Source organism: Argopecten irradians, unplaced genomic scaffold, assembly GCF_041381155.1.
Source record: "Argopecten irradians isolate NY unplaced genomic scaffold, Ai_NY scaffold_0020, whole genome shotgun sequence".
NCBI lineage: Eukaryota > Metazoa > Mollusca > Bivalvia > Pectinida > Pectinidae > Argopecten > Argopecten irradians.
The window spans coordinates 100598-120886 of record NW_027187487.1 but is presented as its reverse complement, the minus strand read 5'-3'; the positions used below and the strand labels follow the sequence as shown (position 1 = coordinate 120886).

Below are 20289 nucleotides of genomic sequence, written 5' to 3'. Positions count from 1 at the left end.
TATTGTTGGGTCATTTAGGCACAGAGAATTTGTATTTAAGTAGCATCAGTATATTTGGAACATACTATAATTTAAAGCTTATACAATTGAATTATTATAATGTGTCAAATTCAGCACAGAAAAAGTGTTTGAAAATTAGGTCAAAGATACCAATTAATTGATCCAAAATGTTGTACAATAAGCATAACTTTTATCCAGCTTGTTTTACTAAAAAACAGTGCAGTGAATTTGTAGAATTTGTCGAATTTATAACACTGATGCAGCTTTAACTATTTATCAATATAAAAGGACATTATAGGATTAGGATAGCTAAGGTATAAGGAAAAGAATAAATGATTTTTGAAAAAGTAATTGAATGTATTTTTTTCCTTCTATATTTCAGACAATGTTAAGTGAATAAAGTTATCTTCAACAAAAGGAAGGATCATGCAGTCATCTTCAACAAAAGGAAGGATTAGTTATGCCAAGAAAAAATCTTCAATGTGTAGAAGATATCATGGACAAATCATGGACAATTCATTGACCATAATATTGTTATATACAGGACTCTATATGAATCAGCTAAGAGCCATATGTGGTGAAAAGACTATATTGACTTTTAAACTCTATAAGTTTATTGATAAAAAATCCTGCTTATTGACTTTCTTGTTTGTTTTTGTTTAGATTATTTTTACTTTTATTAGTAACAGTTTTGAGACTTAAGTCACAGAATACTTTGGGCTGACAAAGGTGGAATTTTTAGGCGGACAAAGGCGGAATGTTTAGGCGGACAAAGGCGGAATGTTTAGACGGACAAAGGCGGAATGTTTAGACGGACAAAGGCGGAATATTTAGACGGACAAAGGTGGAATGTTAAGGCAGAATGTTTAGACGGACAAAGGCGGAACGTTTAGACGGACAAAGGCGGAATGTTTAGGCGGACAAAGGCGGAATGTTTCAATGGACAAAGGCGGAATGTTTCGATGGACAAAGGCGGAATGTTTTCCACTAGCTAAGGCGGATTTTTTGCGGAATCATTTTGTGGGATTCTTGCTTATCTCATTTAAATAATTCGCCTCATATTCCTGCTGAAGTCCGCTTGATTTCCGTCTTAATTCCTGTAATAATGGCGAATTCCGCTTATTCTACTCACTGTTCTTGTTATATACCTTAGCAGGATTCCTGTTTATATAAAAGCAGGAATTTGTCTTAAAATTCCACCCTGAATACGCCCGTATTTTTTCGTACAGGCAGTACAATATTTTCAAATTTATTCAAAGCCTCTTTAAGTTTGTGAATGGATGTCTACTTACTTTTTGGTCTACTGCATGCATGTATACTAGGCTCATTTGAAATTTGGCCTTCCATGATTTCTGCATTTACATTATATATACATATATACAAACATTTGTGTGTACTTACTTTTGTGGTTTGGAATTTTGAGGATGAAATATTCATGACTAAAGTCTATGGAGCAATAGTGATAATAAAAACATATGTATTAATTTGTTGGATCAATTTTTATATTTGTGTTTTCACAGCTACAGATGGAATGCAAGAAGATAGTCGATGAAGCCAAAGAAATGACCCAGTGGAGTCTGAGAAACACAAGTTTAGACACTTCATCATCAGCTATGGACAACTTGTCTTCCGGTACTCCGTTCAGCACCTTCAGCTTTGAGAAAGTTTCATTCAGGTAGTAGGCTTTCTTCTTTTTATAAAGATTTCATTTTAGTCTTACTATACAAGGTTTATATTGGTACGATCGAGACTTAGGAAAGCTGAGTCCTCTCAGCTTTCCATGTCAAGCACCAAAATAAACCATGTATTGTAAGATACTAACCATGTATTCTGTTTATCCTGCAGTCATTATGACATTCAATACAAAAGCAAATTGTCAGTTATTTAATTTGTTTTGTATGATGCGGAGGAAAATTCACTAAACCGAATGAGAGTGTACTCCATTTTACTACCGTGGGAAATATATAAGCACATTCGTAAACAGTACTAGTAATTCTAATCAGTATGTAATATAACTGAAACACTATGAAAATACTCAAAAAATAATAATTACCCATCAAAGAATTACTTTACAATACATTAATATTTGCCATGAGCCAAGAAAAGGAGGACACAGCCTTTAGAGATTTTCATAAAAATGACATCATTTCGGAGAATGTGACGTCAATTTTTAGCGGGAGTGAATGATTTTTGATTCAACAAAGGTTCAAGTTCTTGGTCAAGTTAGAAAAAGTTACAAATTCACATGATAGTATTGACGGATAAAGCATTTCGTATTGAGTCTGACAGATAAAGCACAAGTTTATCGGGGGCAGTAGTTATCTGTCAGTATATAGGGCAGTTGCAGGATAAATTATATTAACTGTCAGATGAGTGTTAAGGCCCATTCGGGTTTCTTGTTTATTAATGCAAACAAAGATGTTTGTGAATTAAAAGTAATTCATGGAATGTAATGTAGAGTTTTTGCACGCAACCATGAATAAACCATGTTATGGAATATGTATCCTGACTGAAAGTACTTATTAGATTGATGTACATGTATAATTTATATATGTCACCTTTTAAACACCCTATGTTGGCCCCATATTCTGATCAATTTATTGAGAAAAAAAAAACATGTTTTATTTTCAGCACAAAGTCTCTGATCGACGGAAGGAAAGAGATAGATGCTTTAATGGAGCAAAGCAGTTCCAGTCTTGAGGAATCAAACCGCATCATGAAATCTCTTTTCATTCCGTAAGTGTTAACATTTTAGACCTGTTAATGTAAGGATACATTGTAGCTATAGGTATTTCTGCAATATATTACCTCTCTCTGTAGTGTAAACTGTGAAATTAAATACTTATGTCCATACTAGTTAGTAGCAATATGTGAGATTTGTTCATAAGTCCTAATTATACACATTATCTTGTGATTATTAATTTTTTTGCAGAAAGGAATTGGGACAGCATGAAAATCCTGGTCGCTCTGAAATCATAACACCTTGCCAGAAAGGCGTCACATTTCAGTCACCCCTTCAAGTCTTATCTAGTGGCACCTGAAAATGTAACTGATACAATGCGAGATTGGAACTTGGACAATGTTGTAGTCATGGTAACAATGTTACTAGGGTTCACCAGATCATTGGCTGATTAAAATAGCTCTGGACCACAGATATCCCAGATCAGGATCTTTAAACATCATTTCTTCCTTGCAAGTATCTCACAGGATCATCATGTTCAAACAACACATAAGATAATTGTTAATGAAGTATTTCTGTCTTGTCTTGTAAATTGTCTTGTAAATTTTAAAAGCAAAAACTTAATTTTGAACTATGTTGTGGAAGAAAGTGATTTTATTGTAGATTATAAAGCTAGTCTTTAAGGGTACCAAATGTTAATTAGTTCAGACGTTTGTCATTTTATCACTTGCCCTTTTGGTTGACAGTTTGAGGCTTATTTGAGTCACCTCAAATAGTGCAATATAATTGATTTTTTTCTCATTTCCAAACTCCAAATTTGTGTTATTTTCCTCCTTATGTACTAATATGGAAAAAAAAAGTTAGCGTCATTTTTCATTAGTTATTGTATGTGTGTGGATGTACGTGTATATGCATGTGTTATGTATAGGAAGTCTGTTTTACAGTATGTACAGTATGTATTTGTATATTGTACTGGATGAAAATCCTGAATAAAAAAAAATAATTATAATTAAAAAAAAAACATTTTGAACTTCTTCTCAAGTATGACTGGTGTGATTTGGCTGAAACTTTCCTGAAATGATCCTGACATGGTCCCAGCCAAGTTTTGTTACCTTTAAGTTCTAGCGGTCCGATTTGGCTGAAACTTGCCTGAAATGATCCTGATATGATATTGACAAAGTGTTGTTACATCTCTTGTTGATCCAAAATCAAAGACATGACGACCATGACACCATATCTAATTGATTTCCAACTATTGCCAAGGTAGTCAGATGACCGTTAAGGCCCTTGGGCCTCTTGTTAGATAATCTGACCAGAAGGGTCAGGATGACCTATTGTCATCATGCATGATCCATTATCGTGCGCTGTCCATTGCGCATAAGCTTTTCATTCAAACAATTCTTCTCAATAACAGAAAGGCCCAGGGTACTGATATTTGGCATGCAGCTTACTTGGATGAAGGGCTACCAAGTTTATTCAAATTAATAACCTTGACCTTCAATCAAATTCACAGGGGTCAAAAAGGCTAGAATCTTTATAAACACATGTGAATAACTAAGAGGCCTAGAGATCTGATATGTGTCCTGCATGCTGTGATAAAGTGCCACCAAGTTTGTTCAAAAGAAAGACCTTAACCTTCATTCAAGGTCACAGGGTCAAAATGGCTAAAATTGGGCCCGTGACATGGTGGGATGAACGGCTTAGTCAAGTTTGTTCAATTGAATGACCTTCGTTCAAGTTACAGGGTCAAAATGGCTAAATCGGGCCTGTGACATGCTGGGATGAACGGTTTAGTCAAGTTTTTTTTCAATTGAATGACCTTGACCTTTATTCAAGGTCGCAGAGGTCAAAATTGCTAAAATGTTAAACAACTTCTTGTTAATAATTAAGATGTTCAGGTTACTCTAATATGGCCAGTAACATGCTGGGATGCAGGGGTGCTATATTTGCTCATATGAATGACCTTGACATTCATTCAAGGTCACATAGGTCGAATAGGTTAAAAATTTTAAACAATTAAAAGTCCTAAAGGCTTGATATTGTGCATGAAGCATGTTGGGGTAAAGAGTTATCAGCTTTGTTAAAATGAATAACTTTAATTTTCATTAAAAGTCAAACTCATTAAATATATGAGAAACTTACTAGCTTGTATTGCCTTAATTGTTTGACACTACTGTATTCTTTGACATAGATGTATTGTACCAATAGTCAGATGAGCGTTAAGGACCATGGTTCTTGTAATACTGCTGTTGGCCTGAGAGGCATAACTCTGTAACAAATGTGGACAAGAAGGACAAAAACATAGGAAATATGTTGTCTGAATTTTATTGCCAAATAGATTTTAGAATATACAAGTACAATGCGAATGTCTAATTAATTGCAGACATATGACAGAATAATTTGGATTGTATATTACCTCAAATATATCTGAATATAACCAATTTCAGGTACACAGCAGTGACATATTGTCATCATCTTTGTAAGTTAGCTGTATTCGCTAATTGAAATACAAAATTATGAGCGAATATTCAAGGTGAGATAACCAAAAGTGTTTAATATAGATTGTAAATTTTATAAAAATAATTATTAACAATCGTATGACTCTTGGTAATATATCTATAGCAAATGAATGAGATGTCTTATTGAAAATGGGTTTTTAAACAAAAATAATTACCGTTCAAAATTATTTGTTATTGGAAATCGAACGATAGGACTACGATGTATTGCTTATCTTAGTAGATAAAATGGGCTATTTATAAATGTTTTATTACTAAACCTTGTATTATCGAAGAAAAACTAACCCATTAGGGAAAATACGCCGTGTATAAAACTGAAAAATGCTAGTAACTTACCATTTTATGTCAGAAACATGTAAGTACAAAATAGTTTGAAAATAAGCACACACGCATAAATGTCATTCCATTTTGTATTGTATGATTATTTTTTTGATCTATACGATTAAAAGTACATTCAAATCATCTTTTCTTTAGAAGTACACTTATTGGATGAAAACAGATTAAATATTGAAGCTGCTAATCATTTTCTTTGATTTCCAGTTTGGGAAAACGTGTTTCAAATGAAAGGTTATATTTTTTTCTGATATTCTGTCTTGTCACAACGGTACCTAAATCCTCCAGTGTAAAATCAGGCTCCCCACAGTTTAGATAAGTGGTGCAGTATGGACATTTTTTCAATTCATTAAAATCAATTATACATTTGAAATGTATAGGGCTTCCGCAACATGGTACCATTGCCATCATCTTATAACTGTCACCTATGTGACAGTATTTGCCAGGTCCACCACATAATTTACAAAAAGCCATGATAGCTTTTTCTTCATAATGCTGCTGTGCTCTTCTAATTCCACGCATATAATTTTTCAATCTGTGGGATCTATATTCTTTGCGATTATGTGTAGAAGTTGATGTCATCATTTCAAGTATTCTGTTTACTGGTATTGATAAAGTATCAGACATTGTTTTTAAACCTTTAAGTGTTTTAGGGTGATTGTCTCCATACTGCAGTAAGGCCAAAAGATATGGAGAGGAGTATTTTGAATTGTGACACAGAAATGATTCCTCTAAATGATCAAAAACTAAATCGATAAGGAAGAAGTCAGCAAATGACACCAAGCGATTAAATATTTCGGTGTAGTCAAACAAGTTACTATTTCTTTGAATTAAAAGATAAATATCTAAGTCTTCTAACATATTACCACTCACTAAGTCTAACATATCATATAGAATGCCATCCTTAGGTAAATTTTGTGGAAGAGCAACATTGACCTTTATCATGTTGTTAAATGGCTGTTTTCCCTCAAAATGAACCATAGACCTTAAGAACTCACTTCTCTCCAACAATTTTCCTCTTGTATCAATTAACAACTCCATAGTAATTATAGACAAGTGATAATAGTTAAATGATAATACAATGATAATTATGATTTAAGTACAATATGCCTAGATATGACTTATCAGTAAACAATATTATATATTATGTACAAGTCTAGCTTAGACAGAGGTAGGGGCAGCTACACCCTTTCATCAGTGTTAATGTATTTTATTTCAAAAAAGAGACCTGGTCATTTGACCTATGTAACTTTGAATTAGAATTATCTGTGTTAACAGGTGCACATTCAAATGAAATATAATCACTGACCGTCTAACCATATATAAACAGAAAGATACATCAATGTTTAATTTTTATCAAATTTTATCTTTTGTAAATTAATGCTTCTCATTCTCTAATAAGTTTAGTTATATCGACTGCACACAAATATTTTTTATAACATATCATTAATTGTAATTCATATTCCCTGGCATGTTATATATGAAATAGTCTTTCGTGTTCCTAAGTAAGTTTTGAAAATATTGGCTTACACTACTAATTTAATCATAATGTTGCGCTTCTACATGTACATTTGAGGTAGATTTAACTAAAATTACACATACATTTTTTGTAAACATATTTTATCCCTTGCCTGTTACAAACAGAATTTCAGACCAGCTGGCTTTTTGGATGTCATTACGATTTTGATTGGGATTAAACATAAGTAGTTATTCAGCCATGCATGCTACTTGATAAATATGAAATGTTTTAGGAAAAGGCATTTGGAACTATTTAAGGCCTAATTTTTGGAGCACAGCAGAAAATGGCAGATGACGACGATTTGACGAAAAATGAATGACTCGAGATAAGATACTTTTGTGTAAGCTATTGTCATCGAAAAACTAAATACGATTACATGTAACCACTATTCGACAAAGAAAAGATACACTGAAAAATAGCAATATCACCAATAGGTTAAAATATACTTTTGAAAGAGTGATTTTCTACGGAATACCCTCTCTACGACATACTATGAGAACGCCCAGAAAAAACAAACACTACAATATCAATTCTTTGCAGAAAAAACATAATTTGTCGCCTCGGGTAGACCAGATATGAACAACATTGGAACAATTTACAGAATACATGTAGTGCACAAGGATTTCTCCTGAACTGCCTTCAGTTTTACCATGAGATAGTCCAGGGATGGATATAGCGACAGTGAAAGTAATCCCTGGAGTATCGAGGATGGTTTGTGGTTGATCGAGTTGATTATTGGTAGATTAAGAACAATTACTACTGAAAAAAAAAAATAAAAAAAATAATAGTAAATTTTGAAATAAATAAACTTAGGAAAAGATTGCGTACTTTCACAACAGCCGTTGCCGATGAAGGAGAAAACTAACCAGCACTTTTGAACTACTGTCGCGACACATTTATTTCGTAAACTGTTTACAAGTAAGAGGAAACAAACGGTTTATGGGGAGACAACAGACCTAACTGATAGAAGTTAATCAATCGGCCCCGAGGCACACGTTTACAGAGACCACACATTTCATTTATCAATAAAGAAACCTCACATACCTGTATCAATTCTTCCTAATCGGTTTTGGGGACATCAAGAGTGATTTTGTATATGCCGTCTATGAATCCATCCTAATCTTAGATATTATTGTTGACTTGTGGATTGTTGTGATGTTTAAAAAATTTAAAAAAATATGAAAAAGCACATGGTTCAGTACTATCTATGTCACCAAAACAAATCTTGCCATTATGTTTATTAGTGTGTAAAGCATTATTAATCGTGTACTTTTCAATTAGTGAATTCATCGGAAAACCATATATGAATAACCACTATCAAAATAGACACTTCGGATTGCCACTAATGATGAAATCATAACCATCATGAACACATATTGGGAGAGAGAATATAAAATGTATCATAATTATGAATTAAATTTCCGTAACAAAATATATTATGAGTACTGTGAATTATAAAAGGTTTGAAGTACATTGACAAATATGTCTAAAGCATTTTGTTTGCATGTTCCGTCGGAATTCCATATACGAAGCATGAAAACATTGCCACAAACAGTTCAATCACAACTCATCCGGAACTGAAAGTTCATTTCCACATTCCTTTTAAGGATTCATTCACTCGACTTCTGGATTTGTTTCTCTCATTGAACAGTTTAGTCCTCATAAGAGACACTCTTTTCTCCTTCGAGAACTGATGGAGTACTTCGGGATTCACCTTTAAAAATGCATCAATTTCCTTTTTCCCTGTAAAAAAAAAGAAAACATTTACATTTCCCAGAATCGTTTTGTATCACTTCATGAGTTAACATGTTTTCTTGAAAACATATAAATTCTTCGTAGGCCATATTTTTATAGTCGTATTATGAAATATATTTTGTATCTGTTTTGTCATAGTTGGTAACTTGTTGTTGTCGTTAAATGGTATGAAAATCAATCATAAGGGATTTCTGAAGGATATTGGAACTCGCTTTCAAATTAAACTTAAATCTTTAATGACTCTTATATACGAAACGGGCTTTGTTTCAGAATTTCTATCTTGAATATTAGACAGAATAAAATAACTGATATCACTTAATTGCGGCTGCCAATAACCGTTTTGGGAAATACTAATTGAAATTTCCCTTTAAATTCATGTATTATTGATTTATAATTTATTCTGTGATGATGATCTTCAATTTCTATTATCTAAAACTAGTTATCAAATGACGACACGAAGCTAATTTTAAGAATATGAAGAAATATTTTAAATTATACCATGATACCATTTCATAAGTGTCTCATAAGCCGATATCAGCTGGGCATCTTCAAATATGTACAATGTACATCTATTTTATCAATAGCTGTATATTTCCACGATGCATGACACTAAAATAACATATTGATTCATGTATAATTGACGAGTAGATAATTAGAATGATAGCATGCCTGCAACAATGTATCTGCTTAATATCTTAAATTCCGTTGTGTTCTGTTTTACGTTCATGACCATCATTATGAAAATATGAACACATATACTCAACACTTAATTGTCCAACCGATTTTACTTACCTGGTAAAGGGCCTTTCCTATCAAATGATGAAGTATCATCTATCCAAGAAGAGAAATGAGTTCGAACTTTATGCGTTTCCTTGGATCCCCAGATATGGCGCGGATCTATAACAAATGATGTTTTCAAATTACAATATGATGATTAAAGGGTCAATTCAGCCAGGCTAATTCTGTTACATAACCACGATTGTGGTATAAAATGTGGCATAAGTGGAGTGTTCAACATTCCTTATGAAACATATAACACAAAATATTGAAAAAATGCCAATTCCAATCGCTACGGTTGTCAACTGTCCAGAAAAAAATCTTTCTATAATGATGACAAGCTAGATTTGTCATAATGAAAGTTCAGATCGATTCCAAAATACAATTGGTATAGCCAAGGCCAGATGGAACCGTTCTTGAGAAACTCGAGAAAGATATCTTCAAATGCGAAAACATGGCTTGTCTACTTATTGATGGACAACAGATTGCGAAAAAGGGAGACGATTGGATTAACCCACTATCTTATGTTTGACGACTAAAACTAATGTAAAAGTGATGGTCTACCTTTTTTTGGTTTCTTTTTACGATGTTTATCTTTTTTCTGTATTTCGTTTTCACCATTGTCCGTGTTTTCGGTATCTGAATGTCTGATATCAGTCATCTGAAACATAAAAAGACTTCCCGTAAGAACCAAGGTTCTGGTAATGGTAGGTTGAAATTCAAATGGGATAACAAAAATCGAATAGCCGAAATCCCAAAATGGTAATAAAGGGTTAGTTATCGATGAGTACACAATACGTGCTAAAAGGTCTAGACAAATAAGCCCTCATAGACGTATCCAAGGATTTACACTTTCCAGCTAAAGTTTGGTGTTTTTATAGCCAGTAGGTGAAATATAACACTTTAGATGAAAATACTACTCAATAGATTGGTTTCTCCTACCAATGTCGATCAAATTTTGCTTATGATATTATGTTATTTCAAAGATTGATTCACCAATGTTTACGAACTTTCTCTTAATACAGTATTTTCATGCAAAATATTTTATTACTTTAGCTACAATATGAATGGATTCCATTAGATTTGAATCTTTATTTTATGCCGTTCTCAGTTCAAACTTACAAGATTCCTGGACTTGTTTCTTTCATTATAAATTTTAGCTCTAATCAATAACTTTTTCTTTTTTTGAGAATGGTTCTTGAGAATCTCGGGATATTTCTTCAAAAATGTATTGATGTCATTTTCTCCTGCAAGACAAATTGTATAAATATTTGATGAATTAGAAGAAATTAAAAAGATCTTATCAATGTCAATCAATAGTTTCGTTATAGTTGTTTTATACCACTTAATTTGATTCGATGGCAACAACTGTTTTTTTCCGATTCAGGAATGAACGCAGACAGAAATCACACCGACAACCAATCCGCAATTCATTGAACCAGCACTGCAACCACTGAAGCAGCTTTATAAGGTGGCGGAAATCAGCAATAGCGTGGTGTTCACATAGGTGGCACTGGTTATCGTTGACTTCCAAGCTCTTTGATATTATACTCTATCAAATGCTATTTATTGTCATATTAACATTTTACTTACCTGTTGAAGATCCCTTCCTATCTAGTGCTGAAGTATCATCTATCCAGGAAGAAAAATGAGTTCGTACTTTTTGTGTCTCATCAGATGTCCAAACATGGCGTTGAACTATAAACAAAATAACCTGATAATGTTAAGATTCAAAATATCTTGTAACAAATTATAAAAAACACACAAAACAAAACAGCAAAAGAAAAGGTATAACATAATAAAATATTTCTTTAGTTTGGATGGCGTAACACAATTAAATGTATACGTAATATTGGAGGATACTAGCTAAATCTGATGTCATACCTTTAGGTTTTAATTTTGAAGACATAGTTTTTCTCTCTGTATTATCCGAGTCAGTATCACTACTGGGTTGTTGGTAATCTGGATCATTTTCATTGTCACTGGGGTCGATATCTTCGGGAACCTGAACATGTTTAATCATACCAAATATTCTATAAAACATTGTGATGCTCTAATACACGCTAATGCAGTAATATTTTATATTAGATTTCTTCAAATTCCATTTTAAGTGTTATTGCTTTGAATCATGTCATACAGACAGTTTAAAGAGGGTTTCAAGGGCATGAAGACGGTGTTTCCATTTCTAGACAGTTCATACAAAGACTTACAAATGTACTGATATGTTTCTAAACATTTTCTGCTAGTTCAAATGTATGGTTTACTTGGTAGTGACTTCTATTTTGTATAGTATCCATTCCAATTGAAACGAATACGATGGTTCTTTCTGCTGTTATGTGCAAATGCATTAAGGCGTTTCTAAATGGAAGGATTTAAAAAAAATCACATTTGATACTGAGCTTTGATATGAGGTTCATGATATCCTGTGATTACTTTTACCTGATTTCTGGACTTATTCTTTTCTTTACGCAATTTTGCCCTTATTAGAAGCAGTTTTTTCTTTGGAGAAAACTTTTTAAGAATGTCCGGATGTCTCCTTAAAAATCCATTTATATCTGTATTCCCTGCAAAAATGCATTCAGCATAAGCATATATACATTGCAAACGCTACAAATGAAACAGAAAGGTGTAGCTTTCTGTTTCAGCTTTAAAAAAGTTTTACTTAAAATTGAATAACATTGATTACGATGAATGAAAGTGCACTCTGTAACACTATATTTCGTACTGCACAAATAGCATCACACATTCTCGCGATTAATTCTGTGGTGAAATGTTGCCTCTTGTGACATATTCTAAATGTGACAACCCTGTTTAGATTTTCATACCGAATTATATGATTTCAATGAGGACTTCAAGTAAACTTGACTACTTAAGTGGGTGAGATGGAAGCGTATAGTTTGCCTACTGAATATCGGTCATCTCATGATCATCCCATAATTATAATCCCCTTTCATTTTATTTACCTGGTAAAGACATGTTCTTATCACGTGTTGAGTTATCATCTATCCAGGAAGAGAAGAACGTTCTAACAGTATCTGTGTCTCTCGCTGTCCACGTGTGAAGCAGAGCTATCGAATCGAATTCACATGTTTGTATAAATATGTCCAGCATATATAGAGCAAATGAAATATTGATATAGAGTATAAGAAAACATTTGAGGCAATTATAAAGTATTACTAAAATTGACCATGTAAAACATATAAAACATCAATGTGTTATATTATAAAGACATCTTAATTGAAATTTATATCAAACAATCATGAATGAAAAGTAAATTATCATACAGAACTCTGGTCAAGCTAAAATAGAATTTGACGCAATTGCAGTTATAGTTGACCAAAAATTACATGTAGATTGCAATACATAATTAGTTATATCAAGCTCACATCGGACGTCTTTTTCAGAATCTCCCTTGTTCTGGGTTTCATCATCATCTGAGTCTCTACTGTCGCTACCGGCGATGTTGTCAGGAGCCTAGGATAAAATGTAATAATATTAAAAATTAAACGAGTTTACCACAGTAAAATGAATGATGAAGGGATTCAAAGTAAATAAATCTCCGAAATAAAAAAATATAATGTAAGTATGTCGTATGTCACTAAATCACATATGAGTGCTTTGCAACCATAATATCAATCCTTCGTCGCAAGCACACGATCCCAAATGTGGTCACACTGCACATTGTACCTGATCATGCGAAGAATTGGTTAAGGCATCTAGTCAAGCAACATTGACATGTATTTCACACTGCAAGCGAAAAGTAACTATACCTACCACAACATTAGGCGACGAATCTGCATTGGCAGGACCGGCAGTCGCATTCACTGAAAATAAGACAGTCGGTAAAGAAGATAGATGAACAAAAACGATTAAAAATGATCAATTTTAAATTGAATTATTCTGTAATAGCTTCCTTCATTTGAGATTGTTATTCATTATTCATTTTTAAAACACAATATTTGCCATTTATTCAAATCTAAAGATACTTACTTCCATTTGCATCGAGGTTTGAAAGAAACTTCCCAACTTTCGTAACTTCTTGTACTGCCAACGGACATTGGTAGACATTTTTGTTCATTTGTTCTGAATGTCCCATGTGTTGATAGAATAGTTGTCTTTCACCTTCGGGAATATCAAGTCCAGCATAAATAGTTGAGGCTCGGTGTCGCATTGAGGTAGCTGTAATTGTTTTTGATATGCTTGCTCGTGTACACACGCTATCAACGGCATGCCATCCTTTTATATGCTTTTCAGAATTCATTGTATTTGGAAACAAAAATGGGTTGCATGGATTAACTCCTGCAGCTGTTCGTAATTCCTCATCAGCGAGCTTTTTCAATCCTTCCAGACAATCATTTGGTATAAGCAGCGGTACCATCTGATTCAAATTTTTTCCAGACTGAAATGCTATTTTAAACTTTCCGATCAGTTGTTTTTCCAAAGGATCATTTATAGACTGAACAGCGGATTCTGATATCCATTCTCCTTTCTCTGCATCTTTCCATTCTCTCAACAAAAGGCGACTTGGCTCACCACCACGTCTGGCATTGAACAGTGTTAATCGGCAAACCATTATATCCCGTAAACATTTATATTCTGTTTGTGTGAAGAAGCAATGTGGATCAAGGTATTTTGTAATTTCAGCAATCATGTAACTTCTCAATGATTTGATGTCTTCTTCAAGTGGTAAATGCTTAGGTCTTCTCAGGTGAGACTGCCTTGCTTTTACATTGGCATACTCAGCATCGCTGAACATGGATATCCAAAAGTAAGATAACAAAGTAGAAAATTTGTCTACTTCATTAGCTTTTTCATCCTCTTGTTCTAACAGATAGTGTCCCTTTAAGACTTTTATTGCCCTCTTAAGGAGATATCCTAAACCCGTTTTCAGTCCGGACTTGATAGTACCATCATCTTTTGCAGTCAAATTTATGACTGCCTCCTGGAGATATCTGAAGTGTTCCCTTTTTAAGACATCTGCACCTGAAGTTATCTGTGTCCGGTCTTTCTCTGCCAGTGACTTAAATTCTTTATATAATGCTGCAAAACGTCGCATATCTCTCATAATAGAATCCGTGAGTTCGTCTCCCTTCTCTGCTCTTGTTTTCACCTTTCTGAAATTATGATGACCTAACAGCTTTATGAATGTGTCTGTTCGGCAAATTTCTCCAATGTTGTCTCGTCTAAATTTCCTTAAAATTTTGTCCCGGAAATCAGTCGCATCTGCTGCATCATTAATGCAGGAAATTGGTAATCCTACTGGCGGTTCTGCTGAAGCCTCTGCTCCAGGGCAATTACGTTTGTGCTTGTGCACAGTATGTATTGCAAAAAACCCATTACAAAGGGAACATATTGAAATATCTTTCTCTCCCTGCCTTCTTTCTTTCAACAATATAGTTTTTTTCTTCTCAAGTGTTATTTCCTTGTCCAAAAGAATTTTTCGGTTAGCTGCAAAAATACCATCCTTACGTATTTTATCAAATTCCTTGTTGCGAAGTGCATTTGGCAATGCCAATGCAGCTTTAACACGATCTTCATCTTTGTGTTTTCTTTTTAAATGTTCCAAAAGTTTAGACTGAGGCTTTAAACAGTACATGCATGGACGATAAGGTTTTTTCTTACATTTACTTTGTGATGTTTCAGTAGTCACTTTTGTTTTTGTATCCTTTTTGTTGCCGTGGCGATTTGATGACTTTCCGTTTAGCTGTGTATCTTGTCCTTGGTGTTTTTCAGAGGAGGTTTTTATGTTCCCAACAGCTTTTTTATCAACATTCTGGGTTGGATGATTTTCAGTCAAGAATGTGTTTTCATTAGGGCTATCTTCAATTGACTGGGTTGTTCGGTCATTATAATTAGTATCTTTAGTCGAGATACTAGATTCTTCATTACGGATATTATCAACTAACTGGAACTGTCGGTTTTCAGTCGAGGTAGACGTATCCCCAGCATTACTATCACCTACTGACTGGGTTGGTCGTTTTGTAGTCATACTTGTGTTTTCTGTAGGGTTATCATCAACTGACTGGGTTGGTCGTTTTGTAGTTATACTTGTGTTTTCAGCGGGGTTATCATCAACTGACTGGGTTGGTTGTTCTGTAGTCGATGTAGTAGTGGTTGCATCACATTTATCATCACTTATCTTGGGTTGGCGGTGTTTGGGAAACTGGGTTTGGAGATTTTTAGTCAGTTTTGTTGTATATCCATTCGCGCTGTGATCAATGGACTGGGCAGTCAATGCTGTGATTCCATCAAGATTTTCATCAACAGAAGACCGTACGGACTCATTGTCAGATTGGGTTTCCGTAATGTTTCCCTGAACATTGTGATCATCCAGTAGATTTCCTGAGACGTTTGGTATTGGTTTACTAGACTCCCCCGGAATGTCAACAGAAGATAATAAAGGTATCGTGTCATATCCCATTTTTTGGATGGAAGACTGCAATGAAAGCAATTTTAATGAATACATAATAACTACAATATTTTAAAGAATAACATGCTCAGAACAAGTGGACATTTATCAGTAATTAATTAAATGAGACTTGACAAATATAAGGGTCACTCACCAGAGTCAATTCTTCTATGACCACACTGCAGGGAACCACTGTAAATATATTTGACAAGATAGGGACTTCAAAAAAATAACAAATTAACAAACATAAATTACAATTTCGGGAAAGAGGTCACATGGATAACCTGGAACCAACCATCAAATATTGTGTATGCTATCTAATGATGCGTTCTGTAATTGTTCATTTCGTGTCTTTGTACTTTATCACAATGTCTGGCAGACAAAAAACGTAAACAGCGATATTATTGGATTACTTTAAGTCACACACAGCTGAGAATATTTCAATCTTTATATTTGTATCATTACCTATTGAGCAATTTCTATAACGTCATTTATATTAGCCACAATGGACATTGATAAAACATGGTACTTCATTATGCAAGTGTAAATGACCTGTTATTAATGTGTTGGTTTTGGTAATACAAAATGAAAAGCTATGGAGCAGTCAAAGTTTAAGTATAAACACGTTTTTACATCTCTGAGCATAATACCTTTTTGGTTGGTTGATGTCCCTCTCTCGTCAAATTGGTTTTTCGATGAATCTGTCCGTGACTGAGATTTGTTCTGAGAAAAGAAACCCTAAAGATCTAATTAACTGGAAATTGTTAAATCACTAAAAAATAACACGTTTGCTCTAAATGTCCTTGCAGGATAATAAGCAGAACAAAATAAATTGAGATTCATATTAAATGGATTGTTACAATTGATAGTTGAATCCTACATTTTCATTGTAATAAAAACGATTAAATATTCAACCATGAAATATTCAGATAAAAAACCTACAACCTAAGCTATGACCATACTTATTATATAGGGAGATTTCTACCCTTGAATTAATCTACTGCTATTTGACCAGGGAAGACCCATCTGGTATCAGGTTATAATTTTAAGATATTGCATTACAGATAGACTCTAAGTACCATGCAATATAAGAGGTGACCTTATTTACCAGGGGTGGGAGGGTTGTAAATTCTGGTGTAATAACAAACTATGAAACTGATCTGAGCCCAGCGAGTATCATCATTGGCTCCTTCAAAACTCTACTGATTGGCTAATGCCTAATTTCCATAAACTTCTAATAACCTAAATTATGCACACTGTGCCACTGCCCGTCCATTTCCAGAACCTATTGATAGACACAGCTGTTAATTTCCCTTGTGAAGTGGCCGCTGGCCTAAATAAACCATCTGCAAACACCCCACACACCCCCCTCCCTAGATATACCACATTACATGCTCTCAGTCTGTCTCCCTCCCCTACCACATATCATATAATTACGAATACGGAATATAAATCGTAGAATAAAAGGAACCTATGTATTGTGTACAAATAACAATTAAACAAATTTACACACCAGGTTACTATATCCAGCAGGATGTTAAATAATTTAATAGTCAACCATATTTTGCTTAGGTAGCAGATTTACATAATGTCCTTATTATCAATGGTGACTTCTTAATTTTTATTGATACAAATGAAAAATATAGGTGTTTGTGCACAGCTTTAAAATATTTGAATGTAAGTTCTAAGATAAATGAATGAAACTATAGTTAAATCAACTAAATTGAAGGCCATTTTAAAAGCCCTAAATGAGGATTTCAGCCCCCATCTATAGTAGTAATGTGCAGTAAATTTGTTCACTTCAACAAATGAGGCATATATACTTAAAATATGTAAACACTACGCATGTGCAAGCGTTTGGAATCCTTTGTAACCAAATATAAAGTACATTGAACAATTGTCAAAAAGCAATTCTACACAGCTAAGTGACACCCTCCAAAAGACGTTTGAATTTGTAAACATGGTAACGTTTTGGTATCGTTTCTTGTTTGAGTTTGAGATCGTTGGTATAAAATATGTCTAAACACTTACACTTACTTTGCGTCTCCATGGTAAATTATTCACACCATAATCATATCGAATTTCTTTCCCCGCCGCAATATTTCTTGATGCATATAGACACAGATAAGGATGATCATTAAATGTTTCCAAGATCATGATACTGTTCCGCTCCCTACCAACACCATCGTTTACAAATCTGCAAATTCTGTCAGAGAATGTAGCATCCACACTGAAATTAAAGGTTCATATTAACGCACGGTCTTCCCATGGAAGGTTTAATCAGAGTGAAATATAACTTGGTAAGTTGGTGGATTAGACGTATACAAACCTTTCGGTAATTAATTATATATTCTTCCTGCAGTGAATCTTGTAGAATAATTAGGGTGTACATAATAGTATTATGTATGCGGGTACATTGTCTAGTTTAGTGTAAGTAATTGTAAATAAACTCACCCATATCTCTTGCCTCTCCATGTGATAAAATAAAGGAAGCTTCCCAGACGTAAAGGGTACTTTCTTTCTCTTTGCTGTATTTCCTCATTGCTGACTAACTCACCAACGTAACACATTAAGAAGTCGCCTTTCTTGAAATGTTTTGTTGCAAATACTCCTTTACCTACAAAACAGCATGACTTTTATTATTAACACATTCCTGTATTTGTAAAAAAAAGTAACGTATTGGTTATTATTATAGTGAACAGCGAAAATGTTCGTATATTAAAAATGCTGTTGAATCAGACCGATATTTAATCCTTGTATCACATAGTATGTCTATGCATCTGTACAGGGATACTACATCTTTCATATGAATATACGATATCTAATTATTTACAATGATCATTATATATATGTGTGTGTGCAAAATTCATTCAGATTATTAAGCCAATATGTTTTATTAAGAATGATACATGATGGAATTGTACATAATATGAAAACAATTATACCGTTCTATATACTCACCAATATATTTGTCAATGAATCTAACTTCAAAACCTTCTTTATCCTTATCTGACTCTATGTATGTCTTTGCCTCTAATCTGGGACAATCCTGGATGATCGTCTTAGTATCAGTTATAATAGATCTATTCCGACGACCTCTTGCCGTTTTCATTTTGTATATGATACGTGCAATAGTTTCTTGTGAGTGACGCATCTTTTCAGTTTATCGTCTTCGTCTTTGTGTACACGATTGAATAATTAGGATATTGTACTAGCAAAATTCGGATATATTCAATTTCAACTAAAGTTAGAGTCCATGACTTACAAGCACGCACTGTCGATTGGTTGTATGGTTTTAACTGATATTTCTGAAAGCACCAACGACTAAAAACCACCCAGGGTTTCCATGCCTCTCCAAAACTAGATACATATTGTATAGATTTTCTTTGCAACTGTCACAGAAAAGGTCTAGCACAGACATAAATAATCCACTCCCAATCCCTGCTGTCATTTCAATGGTTTCAATTGATAAGGTGACGAAATCCAAATGGGAAATGTTGAGTTCATCGGAGATATGAGGATTGAAATACAACGCAGGAAAATTATGTACCAAATTATTATAAAAGTCAGCATTTTGAAATAATTCTTTAAACCGTCCTATTTCACTGACACATCTGTATATACTCTGTAAAACTATACTATCCATCAACGGTGTTAGACTTTGTTCAGCCATTTCATTTCAATCTTATTTGGTCGATGCTGGCTTCTTATGGTTCCAACAACATTGGTCCTGAAATGAAATTATATTATATCGTGTAGTATTTTCATTTTTAAAGGACACATGCATAAAGACAAATACATACCACCAAGATAAAGGACACATGCATAAAGACATCTTAATACCACCAAGATAAAGGACACATGCATAAAGACATCTAAAGACCACCAAGATAAAGGACACATGCATACAGACAACTAAAGACCACTAGGATAAAGGACACATGCATTAAGACAACTAAAGAACACTAGGATAAAGGACGCATGCATAAAGACAACTAAAGACCATCATGATAAAGAACACATGCATAAAGATAACTGAAGACCACCAAGATAAAGGACACATGCATAAAGACAACTTTAGACCATCATGATAAAAGGACACATGCATAAAGACAACTAACGACCACCACGATAAAGGACACATGCATAAAGACAACTAAAGACCACCATGATAAAGGACACATGCATAAAGATAACTAAAGACCACTAGGATAAAGGACACATGCATTAAGACAACTAAAGAACACTAGGATAAAGGACACATGCATAAAGACAACTAAAGACCACTAGGATAAAGGAC

At 33.8% G+C, this 20289-nt stretch overlaps 2 protein-coding genes across 3 annotated transcripts; one reads left to right on the top strand and one right to left on the bottom strand.

Moving 5' to 3' along the window:
* Positions 1-1499: 1499 nt before the first annotated feature.
* On the top strand, positions 1500-4821 carry LOC138311376 (uncharacterized). Its single transcript, XM_069252779.1, has 3 exons — positions 1500-1675; positions 2632-2736; positions 2933-4821. Exons 1-3 carry the CDS (start codon positions 1527-1529, stop codon positions 3039-3041), a joined length of 363 nt encoding a protein of 120 aa, XP_069108880.1. The 5' UTR covers positions 1500-1526; the 3' UTR covers positions 3042-4821.
* Positions 4822-4995: 174 nt separating this feature from the next.
* Positions 4996-19714, bottom strand: LOC138311375 (uncharacterized). Of its 2 annotated transcripts, none has more exons than XM_069252777.1 (16): positions 18951-19714; positions 18444-18606; positions 18021-18219; positions 16640-16712; positions 16144-16181; positions 13571-16016; positions 13355-13404; positions 12967-13054; positions 12544-12648; positions 12020-12144; positions 11465-11585; positions 11174-11278; positions 10703-10827; positions 10145-10241; positions 9596-9700; positions 4996-8791 (listed from the first exon to the last, which is right to left on the bottom strand). In XM_069252777.1, exons 1-16 carry the CDS (start codon positions 19141-19143, stop codon positions 8634-8636), a joined length of 4191 nt encoding a protein of 1396 aa, XP_069108878.1. In that variant the 5' UTR covers positions 19144-19714; the 3' UTR covers positions 4996-8633. The 2 variants fall into 2 exon arrangements, with proteins under 2 accessions (XP_069108878.1, XP_069108879.1); XM_069252778.1 differs by having other exon boundaries at positions 18027-18219.
* Between the last annotated feature and the right edge of the window lie 575 nt (positions 19715-20289).

Excerpts from the sequence above, each read along its gene's own strand:
- LOC138311375 (XM_069252777.1), bottom strand. The coding sequence starts at position 19,143 with ATGCGTCACTCACAAGAAACTATTGCACGTATCATATACAAAATGAAA. Across the intron at positions 18,607-18,950 it reads ATTCATTGACAAATATATTG|GTAAAGGAGTATTTGCAACA; the intron begins GTGAGTATATAG and ends GCTGTTTTGTAG. Across the intron at positions 9,701-10,144 it reads TAAAAAGAAACCAAAAAAAG|ATCCGCGCCATATCTGGGGA; the intron begins GTAGACCATCAC and ends CATTTGTTATAG.
- LOC138311376 (XM_069252779.1), top strand. The coding sequence starts at position 1,527 with ATGGAATGCAAGAAGATAGTCGATGAAGCCAAAGAAATGACCCAGTGG. Across the intron at positions 1,676-2,631 it reads TTTGAGAAAGTTTCATTCAG|CACAAAGTCTCTGATCGACG; the intron begins GTAGTAGGCTTT and ends TTTTATTTTCAG. Across the intron at positions 2,737-2,932 it reads ATGAAATCTCTTTTCATTCC|AAAGGAATTGGGACAGCATG; the intron begins GTAAGTGTTAAC and ends ATTTTTTTGCAG.